Source organism: Haliaeetus leucocephalus, unplaced genomic scaffold (genome assembly GCF_000737465.1).
Source record: "Haliaeetus leucocephalus isolate CR32 unplaced genomic scaffold, Haliaeetus_leucocephalus-4.0 Scaffold526, whole genome shotgun sequence".
Classification (NCBI taxonomy): Eukaryota; Metazoa; Chordata; class Aves; order Accipitriformes; family Accipitridae; genus Haliaeetus; species Haliaeetus leucocephalus.
This window is the reverse complement of record NW_010972962.1, coordinates 352,008-375,799: the sequence shown is the minus strand read 5'-3', so window position 1 is coordinate 375,799 and position 23,792 is coordinate 352,008. Positions and strand designations below refer to the sequence as shown.

General features: G+C 39.5%; 1 protein-coding gene across 2 annotated transcripts; it reads left to right on the top strand.

The window, feature by feature from the left end:
- Positions 1–507: 507 nt before the first annotated feature.
- Positions 508–23,582, top strand: KCTD3 (potassium channel tetramerization domain containing 3). Of its 2 annotated transcripts, none has more exons than XM_010576388.1 (17): positions 508–565; positions 2,005–2,050; positions 2,908–2,981; positions 3,439–3,497; positions 3,682–3,762; positions 4,476–4,601; positions 5,901–5,991; positions 8,637–8,827; positions 12,711–12,826; positions 16,227–16,314; positions 16,451–16,567; positions 17,612–17,782; positions 18,891–19,046; positions 20,042–20,138; positions 21,584–21,768; positions 21,871–22,009; positions 22,352–23,582. In XM_010576388.1, the coding sequence occupies exons 1-17, from the start codon at positions 537–539 to the stop codon at positions 22,932–22,934; spliced, it is 2,349 nt and encodes a 782-aa protein (XP_010574690.1). In that variant the 5' UTR covers positions 508–536; the 3' UTR covers positions 22,935–23,582. The 2 variants fall into 2 exon arrangements, with proteins under 2 accessions (XP_010574690.1, XP_010574689.1); XM_010576387.1 differs by having other exon boundaries at positions 516–565; positions 4,476–4,616.
- Positions 23,583–23,792: the final 210 nt, after the last annotated feature.

Genomic DNA, 23,792 nt, shown 5'->3' with positions numbered 1-23,792 from the left:
ACCTTGGACCTCTAAGAGGGCCCAAATAGCAAAATGGCAAATAATTAAATTTACTGTAAAATATTAACTTGAAGCTTACTGTAGTCTTTTGCAGTGCACCTTTTGAGTCCTGAGTAAAGATAACTTGCAGTTAATGACAAATGTAGTGCACTGTTAATAAACTTTTATTTTAGTGGCTGCTTTTTTTGTGGGTTTTTTTTTTTGCTTTTTTTTTTTGCAGGCATTAATGTTGACAAAGTATGAGAAGCAGCAAATGTAGGATGCTTGGGACAGTGTGTTACAAACATATAAAGAATGACACTCTTGGGGTCTCTGGACAGTCCTGCTTCGTGCTTAAGGACAATCTGTGCAAAGAATCTGCAGCCTCTGACTCTGTGTAGGCATTTATATGTTCTCAAACTTCCCAAACCCTTTTGATATCACCTTTGTAGGACAAGTGAACGTATTTTAATAAAGCAGACTTCCTTTGAATTTTACAGCTGATTCTAAACTTATAACTTTGGTTTCCTAGGTTCAGCACTTCAAGACAAACACTGATGTGGATTCCAGACTCCTTTTTTTCCAGGTATTTGTAATACATCATCACAGTAAACAAAGACAAATTAACAGTAATTAAAAAAAAAAATGTTTTCTGTTCTTAATTTATGCTGTAAATAGTGGGGTTTTTTCCTTAATGCTTTTTCCCCTATCTCAAGCAATGGGACAGATTCATTTGAAATAAGCTGTTATCCAAAAGGCATCTTCTGTCTTGAATGGTGCAATGGCAGCTTATATGTGCTGAAGAGTTGTCACTTTTTAGGCAGATTGTTGTGGAAATAAGGCTCCAAATCTGCAGGAAAGGGAGGTGCCACTGGCTGTGTTACTATATTACCTCTTGCGATCTTATTGACCATGCACGGTAGCACTGCCTTTAATGTTTTTTGAGTTACTGCTGTACCCTGAGTTAACTCAAAGTTTTGAGGGTTTTAACTTGTGGTACAGGAGCTGTTGAATTATTGAACATGCTTCTGCTAACTCTTACGTCACTACCATTACTACTTCTGTAGGTTGTGCTGCTTACTGGTTGTACCCTAGTAATTTTGTGTTGTAGTTGCTGTACTCTATGACCCCAGTTAATCCTAAATGTATAAAAGAAAACCTAAAGGCTGGCAATTTTGCTTCCTTACATTTAATTTTTGTACTCTAGACTTCTTTCCCAATAAAAGCCTGGCAGCTGACATAGGCAGCATTACCTGCTCCTGTTTTACTGAAATGTTCAGATAAACGGAGTGGCAGGGAAGTGTCACGTTCTTTGAGGCATGGAAGGAAAGGCACAAGGAGGAAGTCCCATGCTATTCCCCAATCTCTCAACACTAAATATACTGTCTAAGGAGGTTGTTCTGAAAGTCATCCAGTACTGGAAAAATCTCAGAGGTAATTGCCATCCAGACTCGGATGGAATCTTGAAATAAAACTGTTGATGTTAGTTAGTTTGCGTCTTATCTCTAAAACAATGTTTTGGCGTTGTGTTTTCTATGGATCTTTGTACTTTGACCTGATGGGAGAGAAACTTTGAAGTAAAATTGTGTAGCAACTCATCCACCCCATTCTTGCCCAGTAAGTCTTTGCAGAATGGATTGTTTACTCTTCCTTTTTACTTCAGCAGCTTTTAACGATTTACTAGATTGTAACAAACTATGCAGCCCTCTGGGTGCCTGAGAAAACTTTTCCATCCTTTCAGGCTAGACCTTGTGTCTCTTTTCTAAAGGTCCTTATGATGCAGCTCTTAGGCTTTCCTTAGGTGTGCGTGCACTGCTCCTTTGTTCAGGAGAGATACTTCACCCACCCTGCTCCAGCCCCCCAGCATTCTGCATTGCCAAGACAGTTTTCTTTGCTCAGCTACACTGTTTTGCCAAAATGCAACCAACAGTACCCAAAGAGAGCAAACTGACTGAGAGTGTTGCATCTTGTATTTGTGTTAGTACATTTCTGAGGGACATCTAATGAAGATTTTCTGTGTTGCAGTTTGCTGAGTGGAAGAATTTCAACACTGAAGGATGAAACTGGTGCTGTGAGTAATAAACCTACTGATAACTCATTAAATTAATCTTATGCTTTCAGTTAGGTTGTCTCCTAAAGAATATTTGCTGTGGGTGCTAATGGGAGTTACACTGCCTGAGTCAGTCTAAACTTTCATGAAAATTGGTGACATCTCTGGGTTTCTTGGTTCTCATCTTCATTCCAAGATAAATGAAACTGGATCAATGTGCATATTTTTGTGCTCATTCAGCATTGTATGGACAATGCAGAGACAGCAACTGTACTTTTTTTAAACAGAAAAACTGCTAACTGCTGTATTGCAGACAGCTGTAATTTTCATTAGATAGCTATTGCATATGTAGTTGAGCAATCCTGGCATGGAAATGTAGCTTTTGTTGGCAAATATATATAGCAAAATGGCCATTTCAGTCTGTGTATATGATATTCTTAAATGGGAAACTATAGTTATGGAAATGTTGTTGAGTGATAGTAAGGCACACAAGTACTTTGCTAGAAGTGAAGAGGTAGTTGTAATGGTAACTGACTTAAAAAAAGGCTAAACTTATCTTGATCTTATTACATTTACTGCATTCTGAACACATGATAGAAAGTGAGAGGACCCATTGACCTTCATGGAGACTCTGGAGCTTAAAGAACATGTTTATTAAGTGCCATCTATCTGCAGCAGTGTTTGCATATATGTCTTTTAAGAATGTTGAATTAGTGAATTAGAAGAATAATGAGAGCAAAGGAGAGGTCCAAAACCTTCGGGTTATGTTTGTCTGCTCTCACATCTTCAACTCCTCTTTCCCATGCTCAGCATAAAAAATCATTTTAGTTGATGGTTGCTCCATAGTAATGCTAAAGCACAGCAGTTTTTCTTTGCAGATATTTATTGATCGAGATCCAGCAGCATTTGCACCTATTTTAAATTTTCTTCGCACAAAGGAGTTAGACTTAAGGTAAGAAGTTCTAATTATTTCAAGTGAAAATTAATTTGACCAGATGCATAGAAGACTTTTTCAAATGAGGATTGTTCAGTTTTAGTCATCTAGTTGGATGCCTAATATATGACTCAGCTCCTTGGTAGATCTGGGCCCATGTCTAGAGTATATGTATTGCGTGGTGGAGGCAGAAATGGTAGCATTATATTTTGTTAGGGATTCTTGTAACTTAAACCACTTCTGGCAATGTATTTCTTTATTGTTTCTGTATCCTTATTTTAATGAAAGATAATTAATATTAAGATCACTTTGAAATCTCAGATACCAACATTTGTTGGTAATTCTGTAAACTGTTAGGTAGCTTGATGTTCAGATTGTGTCGTATCTAGTTATATGCAAGTATCTATATTCAAGGTATTGAGTCACTTTGTCCTTGTGTTTTTTGTTTTTTTTGTTTCTCTTTTTCTTTCTCTAGGGGAGTGAGTATTAATGTTCTTAGGCATGAAGCTGAATTCTATGGAATCACTCCTTTAGGTAACTTTTTTTTTTTTAATATGAAGTCATCTCATATTTATTACTGTAGTAATGACCCACTTACAAGTCCTGGGCAGTTGTGACCCTGGAGATTTTCAAACTTAGTGATACAGAAGGTTATTTGAAATAATGTAATGCTTCCTAGGAAGTGAAAGCTGTGGTCATATCTGGTTTTCCTCCTTAGTGAGAAGATTGCTACTATGTGAAGAACTGGAACGCTCATCTTGTGGCAGTGTCCTTTTTCATGGCTACCTGCCTCCTCCAGGTATTTTTGTATTCACAATCTGATGTTGCTTGCAGTCACTTACTGCTTTAGTTTGTGGGGGCGACTGGCTGAGGTAGTTACTCTAGCTGTCAAACTCTCCAGAGAAGGCTTTCCTATGGAAAGATTAAGATGAATGGTTGAATCGAACATTGTTCTGATTCAAAAAACAAGGCTTTTATCTCTATGCTGTATGCAATGGCCTATTTAGAATACTGGGCAGGGGGTTGTGGCATGTTAATACTAAGTAGGCTGTGTTTGGTAGTAGACTAGAGTGCAGTATCTTCAAGTATGTTTCAGTTAAATGTCATCAGCATGGAGTGCTTTCTTCTTTCTGAAGGTCCAGTCACTTTAGGTGCCCTATGTCTAGATAAGAAATCACCACAAATGAGCTTTCCTTAACAATATGAGTACTTGTTAGATTTTTATTTCTCTGTAGAGATGAACACAGTTCATGTGTTAACCTGAAGTCTAGGGGATATCTAGCCAATTGTTGACAAGTTTTCTGAAGATAGTTCCTTAAATTGTGAATGTCAACGTAGAGAGCAAAAGCATTTTCTGTTTCAGTGTTATGATATTGCCTAATTCTTATAGCAGATGAATTTGACTTTAGATCAAGATTCACAAGTATTAATCCTGTATTTTGGAAGTGTGTGAGTATCTGTTATATTGCTAAAGTTTATAGAGTGGGACCAAACATCTCTCTTCTTTTATAGGCATTCCCACCCGTAAAATAAATAATACTGCTGGGCCACTGGCTGATGTTAGAACTGGTCAAAACTGCTCCGAAAGTGAGATTCATGGAGGTGGTGTCCAACCTACACTTGCTGGTACTGGGGAAGGTACAGTCAGGCTAGGTGAGGAATGTCAGTTCTAAACTGAAACAAATTGAAAAGATGGTTGTCACTGGGAAATTAAAACTGAGGTACTATTTCTGGTTTCAGTCTGTTTATGTTTGCCTGATCTTAAATAGCTGAATACTTACTGAAACGCTACAGTATTTAAGGCTCACTGCTGCCCAATCAAGACATGAGGCTGAGAGAAAGGCAAATCGAAGTTCTTCGTGCAGTCTTAGTGTGACCCCTTAAACAAATGCCTTACACTGTATTAAAGCCATGATAAAAGCCAGGCAGCTCAGTGTCTCTTTGGTCTTTGTTCAGGACCTCCTTCCTGCTCTTGTACCTCTTTCTTGCTTGTGGTGCCTCTCTTGCCCTGCAAGAGTCAAGTCTTCAGACTAAAGGTAGTCTTCAGTTGTTTGACTAGATAGAGTACTTTGCCTATAAAAGATATTAAAACTGTAAATAAGATAAGCTTGAATTCTGTCATTTTCCAGCTTTTGACTTTGCAAGCAAAATGATGCTGTTAGAAGTGTCATATTTTGGCTATAATTGTGTAAATTGTAGCAGTGTTAGGAAAATCTAGAGTATGTTAAAATGTGAATCTATATGCAGGTAATAAACTAAGCCTTGGATATGAATTGCTGATTCTTCTTTGTTAGTTGCTGCATGTTTGGAAGAGGGCAGTCTTGGGGAAAATGAGATAGAAGGTGCAGTCTTCAGGCATTTAGTTCTTTAGCATATCAAGGCTGAGAGCTAACTCAGGCAAGTACCATAACCTCTGATTTCCAGCGCCATCCAACACTTCTGCCAAACCTAATTTAGTTCTAGATCAGAAACAGGCATGCTCCCACTAGATAATAAATGGAGGAGCTATAGGTATTCTGAGGTACTGGAAATTTCAGTTTAACAGTCTGGAACAGTAATACAGGGTTGCACCAACTATTTGGAAAGAACTTTACAAAAGAGAGTGTTGTTTCTTCTTTGATAACAATCCTCAAATTTTTACCAATTTGGCAGGCTTTAAAACTGGGGCATGTACTTGGCCTCTTTCTCCTTATGAACACTTTGCATTGTAGTGACTGAGATGAAATGTCTTCCTTCCATGTAAGAACTGTAATAGTTGTAAGGATTGTGAGGAGTAATATTGCTAACTAGAATCTAGCTGAAAATGTTTCTTGAGAAACTTCATTATCAAAGTTTCTGTTGCATATCCTAGCAGAGAACTCTATCCCGTTACAGATGTCTCTGCTCATCTTCTAATACCCACCACTTGACTGACTTCAGCTTTGTTGTTGTTTTTAGGATTTCCTGTGGACCCACGGAAAGTCCTAATAGTAGCTGGCCACCACAATTGGATAGTAGCTGCCTATGCCCATTTTGCTGTTTGCTACAGGTATGACTATCGTTGTTTGTCAGGTTACCAGAATCTAAAAAATATATGACAATTTGCTATGAGCAAAGCAGAAAGTTTGCTTTACTCTGAAATGACAGATCGCATGCATTCAGTCTGCTTCTATAAATACAAGTTGCTGCTTTTGTTTTTGCAAATAAACTGCTGGATAGGAACTCAAATTTTGCTGCTTTGATGTCAATTCTTGATGCTGTTGCAAAAGTAATGGACTCCCATCTAACTGCTTCAAAAGCCTGTTTTAAAGCAGGCTTTTAAATGAAAGATTCATTTTAAAAGTTCTTCCTACTGTTTGAGTGTGAAGACAGTCTGTAAAGTTTGACTATGGAGGAACTTGAAACAGTTAAAGGATTTTTGCTACATAAGTGATGTACCTTGTCTTAAACTTCAGGTTTTTTGGCTTAGCAGAACTGTTAAGCACTTGCTACTTCACCTGGATGGCTGAAAAGTGTCTTTAAATGTCTTGTAAACAAACTGGCTATTTTTTAAGATCAGGTGAAGTTATAGTTAACACCTTCATATTACAGAAGCTGGTTTTAGTTCACATCTGGTAGTCTTGATTTAATTGGTGGCTGTCTTTTCAATGGAAAGTAATGTTTTAACAAGAGCTGTTGCCAAAACCAATCTAACACTGCTGTTGTAGTGTGGTTCAGAAACAGAAGGGAGAATAAAGAGTGTAATGTGAATAGCTTCTTTCTGGTTACTGCCAAGCTGAAGCCATAGTTTGCTGCCTTTTTCACTATATAAAATACTAATTTACTTGCTTAAACTTTGTAACTTAAATAACATCTAACTTGTCTCTTGTATTCACCACTGCAGGTTTCTTTTGCTTTAATTTGTATTAAATGTGGCTTCTCTTGCTCTACTTCATGTTCTTGTTTTCAGTTATGCTTAATATGGTCTGACTGGAGAAAGAGGCAATGATTTGCAATTGTCTTTGTGCTAATTGTCCCTTTCTTAGGATTTTATCTCTGTTTTCCTTGGATGCTAGTTCACTTAAGTGAAAGATTCTGCCTCTCCTGCTTGGTAATCTACTTAATGAGACTTGGTACCATTGAACTTAAGTCATTAGTGATGCTTTTGATGAAGCATGTCAGACTTGAATGGTTTTTGAAAGAGGGTGCAGGTCAAAATGCCAATTTAAAATGCTGCTTTTCTTCATAGTGACTCAAGGTAGCACTCTTGCCTTGTTTTGAATATTTTTTTTCTTCTGAAACTTGAAGGAACTTTAGGAATACAGTGGTGGAATTTTCCCTCTTCCATTCTGATCTTACACAGCTTTTGGTAACGGTTTTCTTCCCCTCTCTGCTGTATCCTAGTACCTGTCTGGTTTAGTTTTTTATGGCTTGACAGGTGAATGTGCCTAGACTTTTCTGAATACCTAGTGTTTGAGGAGACAGCATACACTTAAAACTACTTCCCTCTACCCACAAATTTAAATTAGCTTGCTTATATGGTGCTGCTGTGGTGCAGTTAAATGATGTGACTCGTAAGATTCTTGTCAGTACTATTTTAATGTAAGGGCAACATCTGAATTTTAGCCAGAATCACTTGTCAAAGTAAATGGTAATTTGTAGTGGACTGGACAGTGAATCCCATGTAGTAAGAAATGAAGTATATTCAGATGTTTGAGTTTGCGACTTTCTTTTAGGCTGCTCGTAACAGATACTATTTAAATCCTTAAGATTATTATTTTCGTAAAAAAGCTACAGCAAAGCTCAATGCATCCTAAAGATAGTTTGGTTTTTTTTTTCCTTTGAAGTATGACAGAAGTCTTTAAAATTTTATAATAAATCTTGTGAGAATGATTTGGTTGCATTCAAAGGCTTATGGCTATTGCAATCCTTCTCTTAAGTGACTTCACTACAACTTTTGCATGCTGTATGGATAGACAACAGTGATTTGTGGTGCTTCAGCTCCCGGCAGGATGCAGGGCTGAAGTGAAAGAATGGCAACAATGACACAAAATACTAGATACGTTTCTGCTTTCCATGTTAACATTTATATAATTTGATTGCTGAGATTTAGTGTGCTTTAGCTCAGTTGCAAAGTATCTAAATTATTGCTTGAAATCAAATCAGATGCATTGTGCTTTTCTGGCATCAAATAAGTCTTCAAAATTGCACAGGCAAATTATTCCCTAAAAGAAAAAAAAAAGCTTATACTCAATTCAGTATTATCTGTTTACAGTGTACCATAAACAGAAAATGCGACTAGATAGCACAGCTTTATGCTGGAGCATGATTGGGTGTCTTGCATGATATATAAGATACCTTGCCTCTGGAAATTAATAGAGATTTCTTCTAAAGTCTTATGCTGAACCTCATTCTCTAGCATTTGTCTAGCCCAAGCTCTTGGCTTGGTCTTGTAAATTCTATATCAGATGTGCTTCTATGAGGAAAGAGCTCAGCACAGGGCTCCAGTAGCTGCAAAACACTGGAATAATATGCAGTATCAGACTTCAAGGAAAAAAAAATACAGCTTTTGTAGACTATAGTGCTTAACTGGAATTTGAAGTTTTGTGGCTTAGCCTGTAAGACTAGATCATTCCCATTGGTTCAGGCTTAGACAGAGTTGTCTGTTTCTGAATCTCTAACCTCTGCTTCCTGTTCCCTCCTTTGCCCTTCCAGAATCAAAGAGTCATCTGGGTGGCAGCAGGTGTTCACAAGTCCCTATCTGGACTGGACAATTGAGCGAGTGGCTCTCAATGCTAAGGTGGTTGGAGGACCTCATGGAGACAAGGATAAGATGGTTGCAGTTGCCTCGGAGAGTAGCATAATCTTGTGGAGCATTCAAGATGGTGGTAGTGGCAGTGAAATTGGTAACTATAATGGCCTGTGGTTTTTTTCTTTTTTTTTTTTTGTGTGTGTGTGTTTAAACAGAAGGAAGTCTGTGACCTTATTTTGAGGTATGTATGATCCATACTGTTCAGTATTCACTTCACAAAGTGACAAAACAAGCCTACAGTACAGCAACCTATTAGAGCATACTAACTTTCTTCTCTGTCATCCTTTCTCAAAATCAAAGATATGAAGACAAAAAACTAGTCTGTTTACTGAACAGATACTAACTAATACTTACTGTTCAGTTTGAGTTTTTGTGTGAAGATGCAAATTAAGAGTTAAACTTTTCCCTGGACTTGCATTTGAATCTAGGCCATAGCACAAAGGAGCCAAGTTTCTGAGGTGGAAAGCTACAGATACTGAGACATTCTGCTCTTTTCTTTCCTTTGCCTTATTAAAGCTGTATTTTTACAATGAGATGATGAAAAGATTTCAGTTCTCTGTCAGATGTAGTTCATGAATGGAATTGGGAAGATAAAAAATTCTTCTTTTTATAACTTGGGTGTCTAGGTAGGGAAAAAGCACACTCTACTATCCTAAGCATAGAGGAATTACTGCTTGTACACCTTGGCACTGAAGGACACACAATTAGGGAGGCTTTAGAAACAGCAAGAAGACATTTTCAGAAGTAAATATTCTTTGGTATTGATCTGATGGCTTGTCTGACTCAGTGTTGTTCAAATACAGGGCAAATTTGGGAGGCAGTGAAGGGAATGGTATTAGGAACTTCCTCTAGCCTAATCCCTGGTGTTTGAATAACCACTGTTATGCCAGTAATGTCTGTTTCCTCTGGCAGTGGATACTACTAACAAAGTATGACAGCAATCTCCTTATGTGGACACTTTTCTCTGAAACTTAAAGCTGAGTTAATTTGTTATTAGACGTATAGTTGAAGTCATGAGAATTAATGTGGTCATTAATTAAAGTCAAAATGACCAAATTCAAGTTTTGATCCATGTGCCTTTAAAAGAAGAGCTTACTTGAAAGATGCTCAGGCAATTTCTAGCTATGTTAACAGCTGTTGCTTCTTTTTCATGCTTGAATGAGTGGAAACAGCAAGTCAGATTTGAAGATGGGGAAGGGCAAAGGTCTTGCATGAGATAATGCAGCTGTATACTGCTGTTTTACTTGTGACTCATAGAGTTCTTGTATATAATCATGGTCAGCAAAACAGAAAAGGAGGTTCCACTGTACTTTAAAAAAATATGAAAGGTGTGTCTAACAGTTGAATACAAAATATCTGTATTAAACAGGGAGTAAATATTGTACTTGAGAAGCCTTTTCTTATGTTATGCTCCCCTTGACCAAATCTTAAAGGCAGGGAAGAGTTATTGTGACAGCTGTGCTCTTCTGGTAGGCATTGCTTTAAGCACTGTGCTATTACGTTCCTCCTGCATTTTCTGGTTTGACTTAGCTGCTTGTGTTACCTTGGGATTTGCAGTCAGATACATGAAGCAACATCTTGGATTTTTAGAAACAAAGTGCAAAGAGACACAAAAACCATAAGTGGACTTTTACTTTCAAATAAAAACTCTAAAATATGCCAATATCATAAGGTTCTGATAGCTCAGACTATGACTGAACATAGCAACAAAACTGAAGGAAGCACTTTTGCTAAACAGGCTGTGCTGCATTGGAGTGACTTTGTGAAACAAAGGAAATGCCACTTGAGGCAGGGGAGAGCAGAGAGAAAGTACCTATAGGATTGAATCTTTAGTCTGACTAACACTGACCAAAATGTACTGTACCTCTTTTGGATAATAGGTCATGCTGCTTGGTGTAAAAAACCTAAAATACGCTTGTGTTTAATAGTAGTAACTTGAATAGAGCTGTCTTGTTTCCTTGTAGTGGCAAATGCTTGCAGTCCTGCTTTGTGTTACAGAACATTGCTATCATCTTGTGAAAGAAACTACTTGTTTCAGTTGCTGGAGCCTGGCAACACCATCCTTGGAAAATTGTGTGGGCTGGCATCTTTGTGATAGAGCTCTCCCAGAGCGCTCTCTTTCCTTTCAATATTACTTACATAAGACACTGCTGCTGGATTGCTGCTGTAAGCAGTATTTTACTGAGAGGGACCCTTAAGACAAGAGCCTGTCATTATGTATAGCATTGTCTCCCCTGTGGATGGGTCTCAAGATTGTTGAGCCTAAGCAGGACTGACACTTCAAATTCCTCTAGACCATTCAAGCTGTCTTCCTTGATTTCCTTGAACCTCATCCTTCTCTGGAGTAATCAATTCTAGTTGTTTCTGTGGATTTTTTATTATTGCCTTTTTCATGTGGCCTGTACTGCTGAATCTTATCTGCATCAAATGATTGTACTGTGCCCTGGAAAACAGTTTAGCATCCTAATTAAAACATAAGTATATATTGAGCTTCCTGAGTTTCCATTTTGGGGTGTAACAGAGGGCTGCTTCTTCGTTGGGAATGGCACTCTGTTCATTTGAATTTGTCCAAAACAATGTTGGGAAATTTTCCAGCTGTTGGGTACTCTTGAGGACATCTGTCTGCTGCAGCTAAAGTGTATTAGTGAGGAGTAATATAAATATGTAGAGTGAGCAGTATGGAATAGGAAATTTATGAGTGCAGCTTGACACTTGGTAGTGTAATGTATCCTCAGTAGTAATGACTTTTGTACTTACCAGGCAGTAGAACTTAGCCTGGAATTACTTACAAACTGAGTTACTTACTGGGCCGGTTTGCTGGACTTCATAGCTGGCAAACTTGGAAATTATCTGAGACTTTAGTTTGCTGTAGCTTTTGAATACATGGTACAATAAATAGTACAAAATGTAGTATGCTATCCAAGTTTGCAGTTCAATTAAAAATACTCAGATCTATGATGACACTAGGAAGCTCTAAAGAGAGGACAGATTTTATAGAAAAGCTCAGATGTTAAGGTCTGCTGTAACCATAGGTATCAATGCCTGTCATGTTCTGCACTGTTTTTGATGCCACATTTGCTTTATTTGGAAGGCCAGCATTTGCTGGTAAGTCTTATCTTCCAGATTTTGAATAGTATGTGGTGATTGGTGAAACTGGTTCCCTATATAGTTTTAATTTTTAATAGCCTGTACTTTCTACTCATGTAGACTGTAACCAAACTTAAAGCTCTGGAGATGACAAGAGAAAGAAAGAAAGAAGTAGGCTTTTGCAGGCTGCTTATTTTTCCAGGTTCAAGTATTTCTGCTAAAAGAGAAATTTGAATGTATTCAAGTAGTGTCACATTGGGGTTGTTCAGTGTTTTCACAAGAATAAGGATGAAGCCTTGTAGCTGTATTTAGTTTCTAAAATATATTTTCAGACTACATCTATTTGTTTGGACTTTAAAAAAAAAAAAAGTGGTGAGAACTTGTAATACTAGTTTGCAGTTGCCTTTTAAAGTATGGAATAAATTTGTCTAGCAAAACCTATGAGCTTACTGCTTCTTAAATGACACTTAATAGTCACAGATAAAAAAATACCCACAAAACAACCCCAAAAAATCCTGCTTGCTGTAATAGGATTTTTATTTATTTATTTTTTTAATGCCTTAGAATGTATAAAGCTATCTGAGAGTTTGATGGCTATAGAAAAATAAGGAATGCATATTTTGCATGGGCTCTTCTTCATTCTCTTGTCTCCTTTCTCCTTCCCAAGTAATGATTGCATCAGCAGAGATGACATCATGCTGCCATTTAATTTAATGGAACCCAGTTTTCTGCTTGAGCGGTACCTCACCTAGCACACTGCAAACCCAGTTTTGGCTTTTCTTTACTTGCTACTGTAATAAATGTGACATGATAATAGTGGAGAGATTCCATTGTTACTGTTTTTTTCTCTTTATTTTAGATGAGCTTCATAGACTCTTCATTTTTTGTAGGAGTGTTCAGTCTTGGAGTCCCCGTAGATGCTCTGTTCTTCATTGGCAACCAGTTGGTAGCTACAAGCCATACAGGGAAAGTGGGAGTGTGGAATGCTGTGACTCAGCATTGGCAGGTGTGTTCAGTTCAATTTTCCGCATCACTTTTAATAAGCTGGTATGTCTTTCTAGTAAAAAGAGAATAAAATAATCTAAAAGCATATGTGAAACGCTTGTCACAGGGTTTTCAGCCTTGACTTACGTTATGGAGTTTGCCACCTTGGTATTAGAGTATTGTGCCTGTGAGCAGCATGTTGAATTGTTTGGTGGTACTACCAAGCATGATTTTTAGGCTTTCAAATAAAAGGACGTGGTGTGATTTGGAGTAATAAATGTCAAGTGTGTATATATTTAAACTTCCTTGTGGATTACTAACTTTGTAAAAACTCACTAGGATCATAGGAAATAAAAAAATTGTGGGAAATGTGTGGCAACAATTTCTGCACTGTGTGAAAGAAGAAGATAACAAGAAGGCAGTCTCATATCTGGGGCTCTCAAAAGTTGCTTTACAATGGGAGAGTCTTCTTCAGCAGAAATATACATGGTGCTTTAAAGATGTCTGTCTCGCATGTGGATGCTTCTGGCTGCCCTGACTTCATTCCTGTTGTCAGAATGCATATTAAATAGAGAGATCCTTGGAGTCTGTATGAGTCTGAGAAAACAGTTGAGCATTCATGTGAATAACAAAGCTTGTAACACAGCCAGATGTACATCTTTGTGACACAAAACCTGGACGCAATAAAAATCCCCAAATTGCCTTGCAAATCTCAAGAGGCAGAACTGACCTGAGGCTGCTGCACTGTTTGCTGACTAAGTTCTGATTCAACCCTTAAGTGACAGTACTGCTAACAAATAACACAGATAATAACCATGGGATAGCACTGCTTCTGCAGCAGAGACAGACATGTTAGTATGGTCTTGAATTAAACAAAACATTATTTAAAGCTCTATTGATGCCTTGCAAAATCTTCTGTTAAGAGACAACTTAATGCTATGTGACAAGCTGGCATTTGACAATATTTTCTAAAGGAGCAAGTCATAAGGAATAAAACCCGATGTCCCATTCATCATCACTTTTTCCAGGGGGAGCCACAGAAATCTTTCTGATCCCATTAATAGTTCCTCAGTTTGACTGACTGTTCCTTTGGTGAAAGCATTTCTTACTGAAGCGTAGAAAATCTTTAAGAAGGGCTTATATACCAGGATGTCCTAAACCCAAGGTTTTTGGCTTTCTAATTTTTTCCTAGAGGATGAGAATAACCCCCTTTAAAAAAACAAACAAACCAACAAACAAAAACACAAACCCAAAGCAACAAACAAAAAACAAAGCCCAAACCAAACAAACCCCACCCCAATCCAACTAATTTCAAGGTGTTTTCTGTACCTCGGGCTCTTTTGTTGGTAAGGAGAAAAACCCCCCATCTTCTATAGATCTTTATCTCCCTTTAAAACACATTCTTCTTGAAGAACGCCATAAAGACTTAAGTGGCAGGGTTATACCTTTGATCTCCAAATTCCTCGTGAGAATACATGATATTTGTGTAACTGCTTTCCATGAGTTGCCCATAGCTTTGGACTTAGGCTGTAATCATACTTGCTGCAGTGAGAGAGGTTTTGGGGAACAGAATGTGCCAATTCCCCATTTCAGACCAAGAACTTTGTTTCTTTTCAGGCTTTCTTTACTGATGCCTTTCTAAGTTCTACTTTAAGGAGGCTTAGTTTGTGCAAAGCTATCCTTCATAACACTGTGATTTTTTTATTTGATGTGTTACACCCTGAAGATGTAACTCTGACCTCTGCCTCTAATTGGTTCTCGCATCTTCTTTCCATCTTGGAGATTTGAGCAGACTAGCTGAGGTGGTTTCCCTAGCACTTATTTCTCTGGCAATGTATCAGTTGCATGCAACAAGGAGAGGAGCTTGTGGGTGGTAGATAGATCAGTAATTAAATTCTTAGCATAGGAGGGTGTAAAGGAAGCTGAATATTTAGTGTTGTAGAATAAGAGGTAACAAAGCAATAGAGTATGACAGAAAAAGTCTGCGAAGTGAGGATTCTCACTGGCCATGTTTTACCAGTAACTGTTGTATAGTGTCACTCTGTTTCCTGATGAAAGTTCACATCTTGGCAGGTGCAACTGCTGAATCACCTCTGGTGTTCCTGTCTCTGCTGCAGAAGAAAGGACTCTCCTTGTTTTGTATGATCTCTCTGATCCAGTCAGTCAGTCTCTGCGGATCCTCTTGCTCAGGCCTTTCCTTGCAGTTGTTATGTCTTCTGCAAGGTGATGAGTAAAGTGGTATATCTGTTGATGGGTTGCCTCTACCTTCATTAGTTTTGTAAACTTCTTGCAGATGAGGAGCTTCTGTATATGCCTTTGATCCACAGAACCAGAGAGCACACTGCACCTTGATCCATAGACTCCTAGCTGCTGAGACTCTGTTTAGTTTCTTGCCTTTCTGCTCTTGTACTGCTTTTTTAAAGTAGTCTGGAAAAAAAAATAATCTTTTGAAGCTAAGTCTCTGAAGCAATTGGAAGAATGGTGCTGGTCAGAGAGAAATGAGAACTTAAGCTGAAATTTCCATGAATTAATATTCAGTGTCCATTAAGCAGACTGACTGAAACATATGGAGTATAGGAAAAATGCTATGACTTTGTGCATGTTTGAGTGCTCTGGATAAAATGGCTTTTAGCTTTTTCTTCCTCAGGGCTGAAGCAAAAAAATTGCTTGAGGTAGAGGATCATACCTAGGATAAGCTAAACTTTTTCTTTGCTCAAGATCTCTGTCCCACCTGAGAGGATAAGCACTCCTTTGGATCTTAGAGGGCAAAGAGAGGGCATTCTCAATCCCTCACCTTAAGTTGTAGACCAATAAGTAAAATATGGCAGGGCTGCCTTCCAGTTTACTTGGTGTGGATGTGTATTGGAAGTGGGAAATTGTCATGGGACAAGAATTTTTTTCCCCTTGTTATCTATCTGTTCGATGCTGAGATATCCATAGAGGCTGGCAGAGGGACACAAGAACTGGGGGTAAAGGAAGGCTTAGAGAGGCAACGTCTAGTTTTTTTGCCCAGCAACCTCTTAAGGAGTTGTCAGAAAGGGCCAAAGGGATAGGACAGAAAGTGTGAAGTACACTCATTTTGCATATTGGAAAAAAAAAATCCTCTTTTGAACATGTGGTTTGGCTGCAACGCTCTATGCTTTGTGCCTTCACGTGGAGAACGATCTTCCAGAGCAGTTGTGCTAACTTGTCTGCCTGCTTCTGCTGAACTTCGTGACTTAAGATCCAGTTTGGTAGAGGAACGTGATCTACCAGCAGTACTTTAAGAATGCCATTGTATATGCGAGTGCGTGCACAACAGCTTCAGACCAGTACCAAACTTGGGTGTTCTTCAACAAAATGTACTGAAAATGTCTGAAAACTGAGAAAGTAGCAACCTAACTTCTTGATTTTTTTTTTTTTTTGCTTTCTGTTTGCACTAGGTTCAGGATGTTGTTCCTATCACAAGCTATGATACTGCTGGGTCTTTTCTGCTGCTGGGCTGTAACAATGGCTCTATCTACTATATAGGTAAGAAATGGGAACAGGGTGGAATAAAAAGGAGGTGGTACTGAGCAGCTTTGTTCTTACACTCTTTAGTTGGTCTAGGTTGTATCAGAACAACTCTGTCTATTCAGAGTAATAAACAAATGTCTCTTCCCCACAGACATGCAGAAGTTCCCATTGCGAATGAAAGACAATGATCTTCTAGTGACAGAATTGTACCATGATCCCTCCAATGATGCTATAACAGCGCTCAGTGTCTACCTCACACCTAAAACAAGTCAGTATTCTATCACTGTCTCTTCAGTGAGAGTCTGTTCCAGATGTGGGTTTTTTCTTTTTTTTAAATGGACTTTTTCTATTGCTGCATAGCAGGGCTAAAGCAGACAAGGTAGCCCTTGACATAAACAATGAATTTTTCTTCATTTAATCATTTTCAAATGAATGATGAATGCTAGGCATAACCGTTTCCCCTTACATCTGTACATATGAATAAATGGCTACATGTATGTACATGTATGTGTGCATATGCCTGTACATCATGCATTATATGTTAACATATAATGTAATAACATAATACATCATATATTAATGCTTGTGCATAATGTACCTGTGCTGGTTTTAAGCCTTTTACACAAGATGTGCACTTAGATTATGAATTGTATTCACTGAAATAGTTTGTGGTGAACTGGGGGGGAGACAACCTTGCTGTTGCGTCTAACACTAAAAACCATTTCTATGTGCAGCTGAATGATGCTTAACTATTGTGTGTATATACCCTTTTGTAATCACAGTGCAGCTATCTTTAAAAAAAAATTACAACCAACACCCCCCCCCCCCCCCCCAAAAAAAAAACCCAACAAACCGAAACCCAGGAGAAAACCAAACTGGGAGAAAGTGGTTACTCACATAACTATCTTGGTACATCAGTGACCTTTTTAACAATAGTCCTTCCTGCTCTTGCACTGCTTTGCCATTTGCCTCCCACTAAGGCAGAAAAATAAATGGTATGTGACATGTATTGACTATATCACTGTGAGGAATGCCAAAATATCTGATCATATGACTTTATCTATCTCTTCTTTCACTTCCAGAAGGGAGGAGAGAATAGGAGAGAAGGCTGGAATTGAACAAATGTTGCGTTTTTTTAGTGGCAAAATGTCCTCTCTGTTCATGGGAAAATAATGAATAAACAGTGTTTAAAATAAATATCTGTCTTACTGTGGAAGCTTGGAAATACTATTTTCTACTGCCGCATTCCCTGACCCCAGTAAGACAAGCTTTCATTCCTGGGGGGAAACAACCGTGTTCTTGCTTGCTTTAGGTGTAAGTGGCAATTGGATTGAGATTGCCTATGGCACCAGCTCTGGAGCAGTGAGGGTGATTGTACAGCACCCTGAAACAGTTGGGTCTGGGCCTCAGCTCTTTCAGACCTTCACAGTTCATCGAAGTCCTGTTACGAAGATCATGCTCTCAGAGAAACACCTTGTCTCAGGTAATCTTTTCCATGCACAAACTTGTATTGGTGGTTCTCCCCTCCTCCTGAGCAATGACGTATTTGTATGCATTGCTTTATAACTTGCATTGTTCCCATGTGATAGAAATGAGTTGGACAGGTTTGGGGGCAGGGAGGGTCTAGGTTTGCTTGGATCTTCTTTCTTAAAGTAAGCATTCTTCAAAGCCTTTAGCAATTAAAAGGTCTAGGTTTTATTTGACGAGATACTGGAACAACTAACTCTTTTGTTTGTGTCTTATTCCAAGATTGCCATTTGTGGAAATAAAAGGGTTTGTAAACAAATATATCCCTGTCAAGTCTTATGGTTGTGGGCAGGTCCTGTAGGACTTTTCTTCTTTTAACAGCCTTCCAGGAGCTTTCTGGGTTGCAGCAAAATGTGCGCTGTCTCTTCTTGGACCATAGAAAAAGCTTTCCCATGGCTTCAAAGGGCTGTGTTTTTTTCTTTTCTCAGCAGTCTCCCAGTGGTTGTTGTGCTATCCTGTTTTTCCTATGTTAGGCTCAGGAAAGTGTTTTGCTTTCAGGGAAAATGCAATCACTCCTCCCTCTGAAAGAATCTTATTTCACCTAGAATTCAGCAAGCACAGCAGAGAACAGATGTACTTTCTACTGCTATCCCAATTTTTTTAAAGAAGGAGCAGGAAACATGGTATCCAATTACACTGCAGACAAACAGCCCAGAGGTCATCTGTTCCCCTGCAACTTGGTGCTAAACCCTCAGTGCCAGGAAAGGGCACATCTGTATGTCGAAAACTGAGTAACTGACGAATGAAATAGAAGAGCACTATTGTGTGATGAGGGTTCTGCTGCCAGGCTGCTCTCATGACAAGTGTTGTCCTAGCATCTGCACACAGACCTTAATGTTGTGTTCAACCTGCCTCAGTTTGTTTCTTGAATTTCTGAGGGAAGAGACAAAACTAATAGAAATCAGGACATCAGCAACAATTTGTAGATTGATAGATAATTGTCTGGAGATACTATGTGACCTGACATTGACTAAATTCTGCTTGATTGCTCAATCTTGAAAAACTGTTGTATAGAAATCATTAGAGAAGTAATCTCAAAAGTTTTGTCATCTTTTCCTTTCTAGTCTGTGCTGATAACAACCATGTACGGACATGGACTGTGACTCGGTTCCGGGGCATGATTTCAACTCAGCCAGGCTCAACACCTCTTGCATCATTCAAAATCTTATCCCTGGAGGAAGCAGAGAGTCATGGCAGTTACTGTTCTGGAAATGACATTGGTAGGATGTCTCTCGAATGCAGTGTGCTGAGCCTGTATGTTCACTGGTCTCCTAAAGGTTTAACAGGCCTTCAGCACTATAACATGCAAGTCAGCTGATGGGTGTAAGCTCTTACATGCTGCTCTCCACTTGAAAAGATGGCAGGGATCTGTAAGATTCACCTGGAAATACTCACTACTTAGGCTCTATAGAGTGAGTACACTTAAAGGGCTTACTCTGAACGTAAGAAAAAGGGAGGAAAAACTTTGGAACACAGATACTATAGCACTTCTTGAGCAAACTGATGCAGCATTTCACTTTTGATTTAACTACAGAGTGACAGGAAGCACAGAAGACTGTATTAAAGCAGGTGAGCATAGCAAGGTTTGCGTCTACTGCAAATTCCAGTTCACTGTTCAGTCGGGGTTAAATGATGCACATGTGAAAAATTCTTAAATGAATTTGAAGTTGTGACAAAGTTTACTGAAACCTTGAAATTGCAGAGGCAAATGGTGCTAGCACATTGCTATAGCAAGATACTGAAGGAATGCATGTTGGTAAATATGGGTAAACAGGTAGTCTAGATTCCTTTGTGGTCTGAGTCTTGCAAATGAACCTTTGATGAATAGGATGTCCGGTGAACACACAGTGCTGTCAGTACTATGGCAAGAAATCTGATTAAGCCTTTAGACATCTAGGAGCTGCAAAGTAAGAAAGTACTTTTAGTTATTATAGAGGCCTAACATAGGGTTTGTACTGACATAGTAATTCCTCCAGGAACATGCAGGAAACTCAAGAACGGGTTGAACAAAAGAACAAAAAATATTTTTATCTGTAGAGGCTTCTAACCATTGGGTGGCTTTTTCTAGCTATTCGTCATCTTTGGTTCCCTGGTCCTGATGCTTTAAAGTTGCAGTGGTCATACTAATATGAGTTTGGGTCTTCAGGACTGTGTGGGGAAGAGGGTGAGGGAATTGAAACAAACAAAAAAGTAATCTTTTTTTTTTTTTCTCTAGGACCCTTTGGTGAACGTGATGATCAACAGGTGTTTATCCAAAAAGTTGTTCCCATCACTAATAAGCTGTTTGTAAGGCTGTCTTCAACTGGGAAGAGGTACCTCCATGTTTAGGGTTTTAAGTGAGAAAGGAGCAGGACTGTTTAGGTGGCAGGGTCTCCCATCCCATAGGCGTGCATGCAGTCGCACTTAGCAAGCTTCTAATGTGCTAGACAGCTCCGGCTGAACTCTAGTTTGTGTGTTAGTAACAGAACTGTAATTAATGATCTACTATAACCTAGAAGCCAAATGGCGTTTTGAAAAATGTGAGAGCAGAGACTCACCTCATGATGGCTTGCCTGCTGAGCTCACAAAACAAACATTTGTGTGCCTTTACAGAATCTGTAACTGTCAGCCATGGTACCATGCTAACATTAAATTTCAACACTAATGTTGAAGTTGCTGGCAGCAGGGATTATGCTGCTCACAAAGGTAGACAGGGAAGCAGTTCCCCTCTTCCTTTGTACTTGTCTTTGAAGATATTAGAACCTTTAAAACTGAGAGACTGTCTTCTAGGTCAGCTATACAATTATTTACTTACGCTTGACTTCATAATATTCTACTATGTTGCTGCCAACGTAGTAAAAAAAATGGCTGAATAACCACAGCTGCTTTTCTTCCTGTTAGGCTAGCAAGATGGCAAGAGATCAGAAAAGATGGTGCATCTCAGTTCTATGTTTGTTATTATTCTTGCATCTCTTGCCTAGTAACTTCAAATCTGGGTGAAAACATTGATGCCTTAACACTATTGGCATCTGAATAGAGGACAGAAGCCCTGCAGATTACTGGTGTGGGTTTTTTTGTTTGGGGTTTTTTTTTTTTTTCAGGCTAGATTTGTATGTAGTGGAGGGTTTTATTAGATGACTTATTTTGCACTTCTTGGGTAAAAAAGCTCAATACAAGGGGCCACTAGAACACATTACCCAGAATATGTGAGGTTTTGGTGTGGAATCTGGCTTAGCAGCTTAGTTTTGGGAGTCCTTTTGCTCTCACTCCCCACATAAGCTTCTAAAATAAAGGGAAAAAGGTGATGGAGATCCGCCATGTCAAGTGATATTGCAGTTGTCATAAGATAAAAGTTATCTGTATAGATAACCTTGGGTTTATCATCCTTGGATTTTTTTGCATATCTTTTATATGGTTAAATATGCTGTTTCGGCAGGTTAGTTTCCTAGACTGAAATTCAGAGTCTAGCCTATGAAGGGGCTAGTTACTGTCATTCTTGCAAATGCCTTAGGTTTCTAATCATTGCAAACTGAAAATGGACATGGAACATATGGGGGTTCCCTAATAAAAATAAACAAGCAGTGAGACTGCAGATGTTTTAGGGGCTGCAGCTGAGCAGCATGCCAGTCATGCAGGGGAAGCAATTTTGTCTGGAAGAAAGGTCTTTTTCTGATGGCAAGTTTGGTGCCTTCTTAGAAAATTGAAACACTACTGACTTTACTGGCCAAATTCTGCCAGGTGCAATTGTTTTGGTAACTTGGGGTTTCTCTTCCTGTAGGATCTGTGAGATCCAGGCAGTTGACTGCACTACTATCTCATCATTTACTGTGCGAGAATGTGAAGGATCCAGCAGAATGGGCTCCCGGCCACGCCGCTACCTCTTCACTGGACATTCAAATGGCAGCATCCAGATGTGGGACCTGACCACAGCTATGGACATGGTTAATAAGAGTGAAGACAAAGGTAAGTTGTGTTATGCCAGGACTGTGGTGTGGTTCTTTTTCCGTCCTAACATGTGCGTGACTATGGTAAATGAACTTGGGCACTAAGAGCTGTCTCTTTCAGATGTTGGTGGCCCCACAGAGGAAGAGCTGCTCAAGTTGCTTGACCAGTGTGACTTGAGTACGTCTCGCTGTGCCACACCCAACATCAGTCCTGCCACCTCAGTTGTTCAGCCAAACCGGCTTCGGGAATCTAATTCCAGGTAAGTCACCAAGGCTGGCACTGGCTGCAGACACCAAAGGTTTTACCCTTCAGGTAGGCAAAGAGGTGTTTGGTCACCAGAGCCCCTGAATCCATGCCCTAAGTGTCTTGGACTACATACACATACTCCTCGATTTCTGATGGTTTAGGTGTGTGCAGATGAAAGTATCCTATGAGAATCTGAAGTAAGCGATCTGGAAGCCCTTGTGTGGGGGTTGTAATGAGTATATTGCTATTTTAGTGGGACTTGCAGTGGTGGGTGGGAGCAGGGTGTGCAGAACTGGCTGCTATTCTCAGCCTAACATCTGCTCTTCTCTTCCTTGGTTGTTTTTCTTTTTTGAAGCCTCCAATTGCAGCACCATGAAACAATCCATGAAACAGCCACGTATGGGTCTGTGCGGCCATACAGAGAAAGCCCCCTATTAGCAAGAGCAAGGCGGACGGAGAGCTTTCACAGTTACCGGGACTTCCAGGCTTTTAACTTACCCAACAAAAGCCCAACAGAGAAGGCAGCTGCTGCAAATGGGAATTCAAGCCAGACAGAGGCCAGGAAGGCAACAGCTGAGGGCAGTACAGCTGAGAGGAAGGCAGTCCTGACAACAGCACTTGAAGTGCGAGGCACAGGCGTGACAGATGCAGGTGGGTGTTGCAGTACAGAGGTTTACCGTCTGCCAGAGAGTTCTCTGGATCTCAAAAGAAGAGGACCAGAAGAAGAGTGTGAAGCCAAAGCAGAAAGCAAAAAGAAAATGGGGTTTGAAGGAGCTGGCTTCCTGGGAAGGAAGAAAGTGCCTCTCCTGGCCTCTGTACCAGTCCTTGCTGAAGGTGGGCCTGAATTACCTGGTGCGGCTTCTCCATCGCCTACAAAGACAGCTGCTTCACCACGTCACCGGAAGAATGACTCATCCTGCCAAGACTATGGCTTATGAAAATGTGACTGGTGGCAAAGATGAGGTGCAGGTGCCCTCTGGCTGGGAGCAGGCATAACATGACGTGTCGTGGGTTGTTTCTTGAATGGGACTTTGTTCTGATACCCAGAATGAAAATTGCAAGGTTATGAGAAAGAACCTGGCTACTGCCAAACTTTTCAAGAGTCGTCTGCATCAATGTGTGGCTTTATGTAATGCTCCAAAATGTAGTATGGTACTTGGTCCAAAATATTGTTGTGCATTCTTGCGTAAACGTGGTCAGGCATGTGATGTTGTGATTATTTTTGTTTTGGGGGAAGGGAGGGTGCTAAAGGAATACTTGGTTGCTCGGTGGAAGATGCCTTTTAGACGCAGCCACACACTGCTCTGCAGAGCTGCTGCTGTCTTGGCTGGTTTTTGCCTAATTCACAGGGCTGCCTCTGTAGTCTTGTTTTATGAATGGGATCCTTGCTCTGTATGCTGCTGTCTGAAATCTGAAATGTTTTGTGCAGGTTAAGGAGGAAGCTATTCAAAATAGCATATTATTTTGCCTCTTAGTCCAAATAAATTGCCAGAGGATGTTGCTTGTGCTTTCTGAAAATGTGTGGTATCGGATGATGGGTTTTGCTGATTGTGACTGAGAGCATGCATAAAAATGTGCTTGGCAGAATACACAGAACTGGCAGTCTCTTGAGGGCTTCCTTGTCACTTTCTCTGGAAAAAGGACAGAGATGAATATGGGAGTAGGTTTACTGTCATGGTATAATAATTCTCAATTACAAGTGCCTTGACATGATATTTCCTACCTGTGTTGCACTGGCTGCTTGCTGTTTGCTCCTAGTTTACTGTGGGTGGTGAACAAATTTTATTGCCTGTATA

Coding starts and splice junctions, on each gene's coding strand:
- KCTD3 (XM_010576387.1), top strand. CDS start 537: ATGTGGATTCCAGACTCCTTTTTTTCCAG. Junction 5,992..8,636: donor CATTTTGCTGTTTGCTACAG/GTATGACTATCG, acceptor TTGCCCTTCCAG/AATCAAAGAGTCATCTGGGT. Junction 17,783..18,890: donor AGAGAAACACCTTGTCTCAG/GTAATCTTTTCC, acceptor TTTCCTTTCTAG/TCTGTGCTGATAACAACCAT.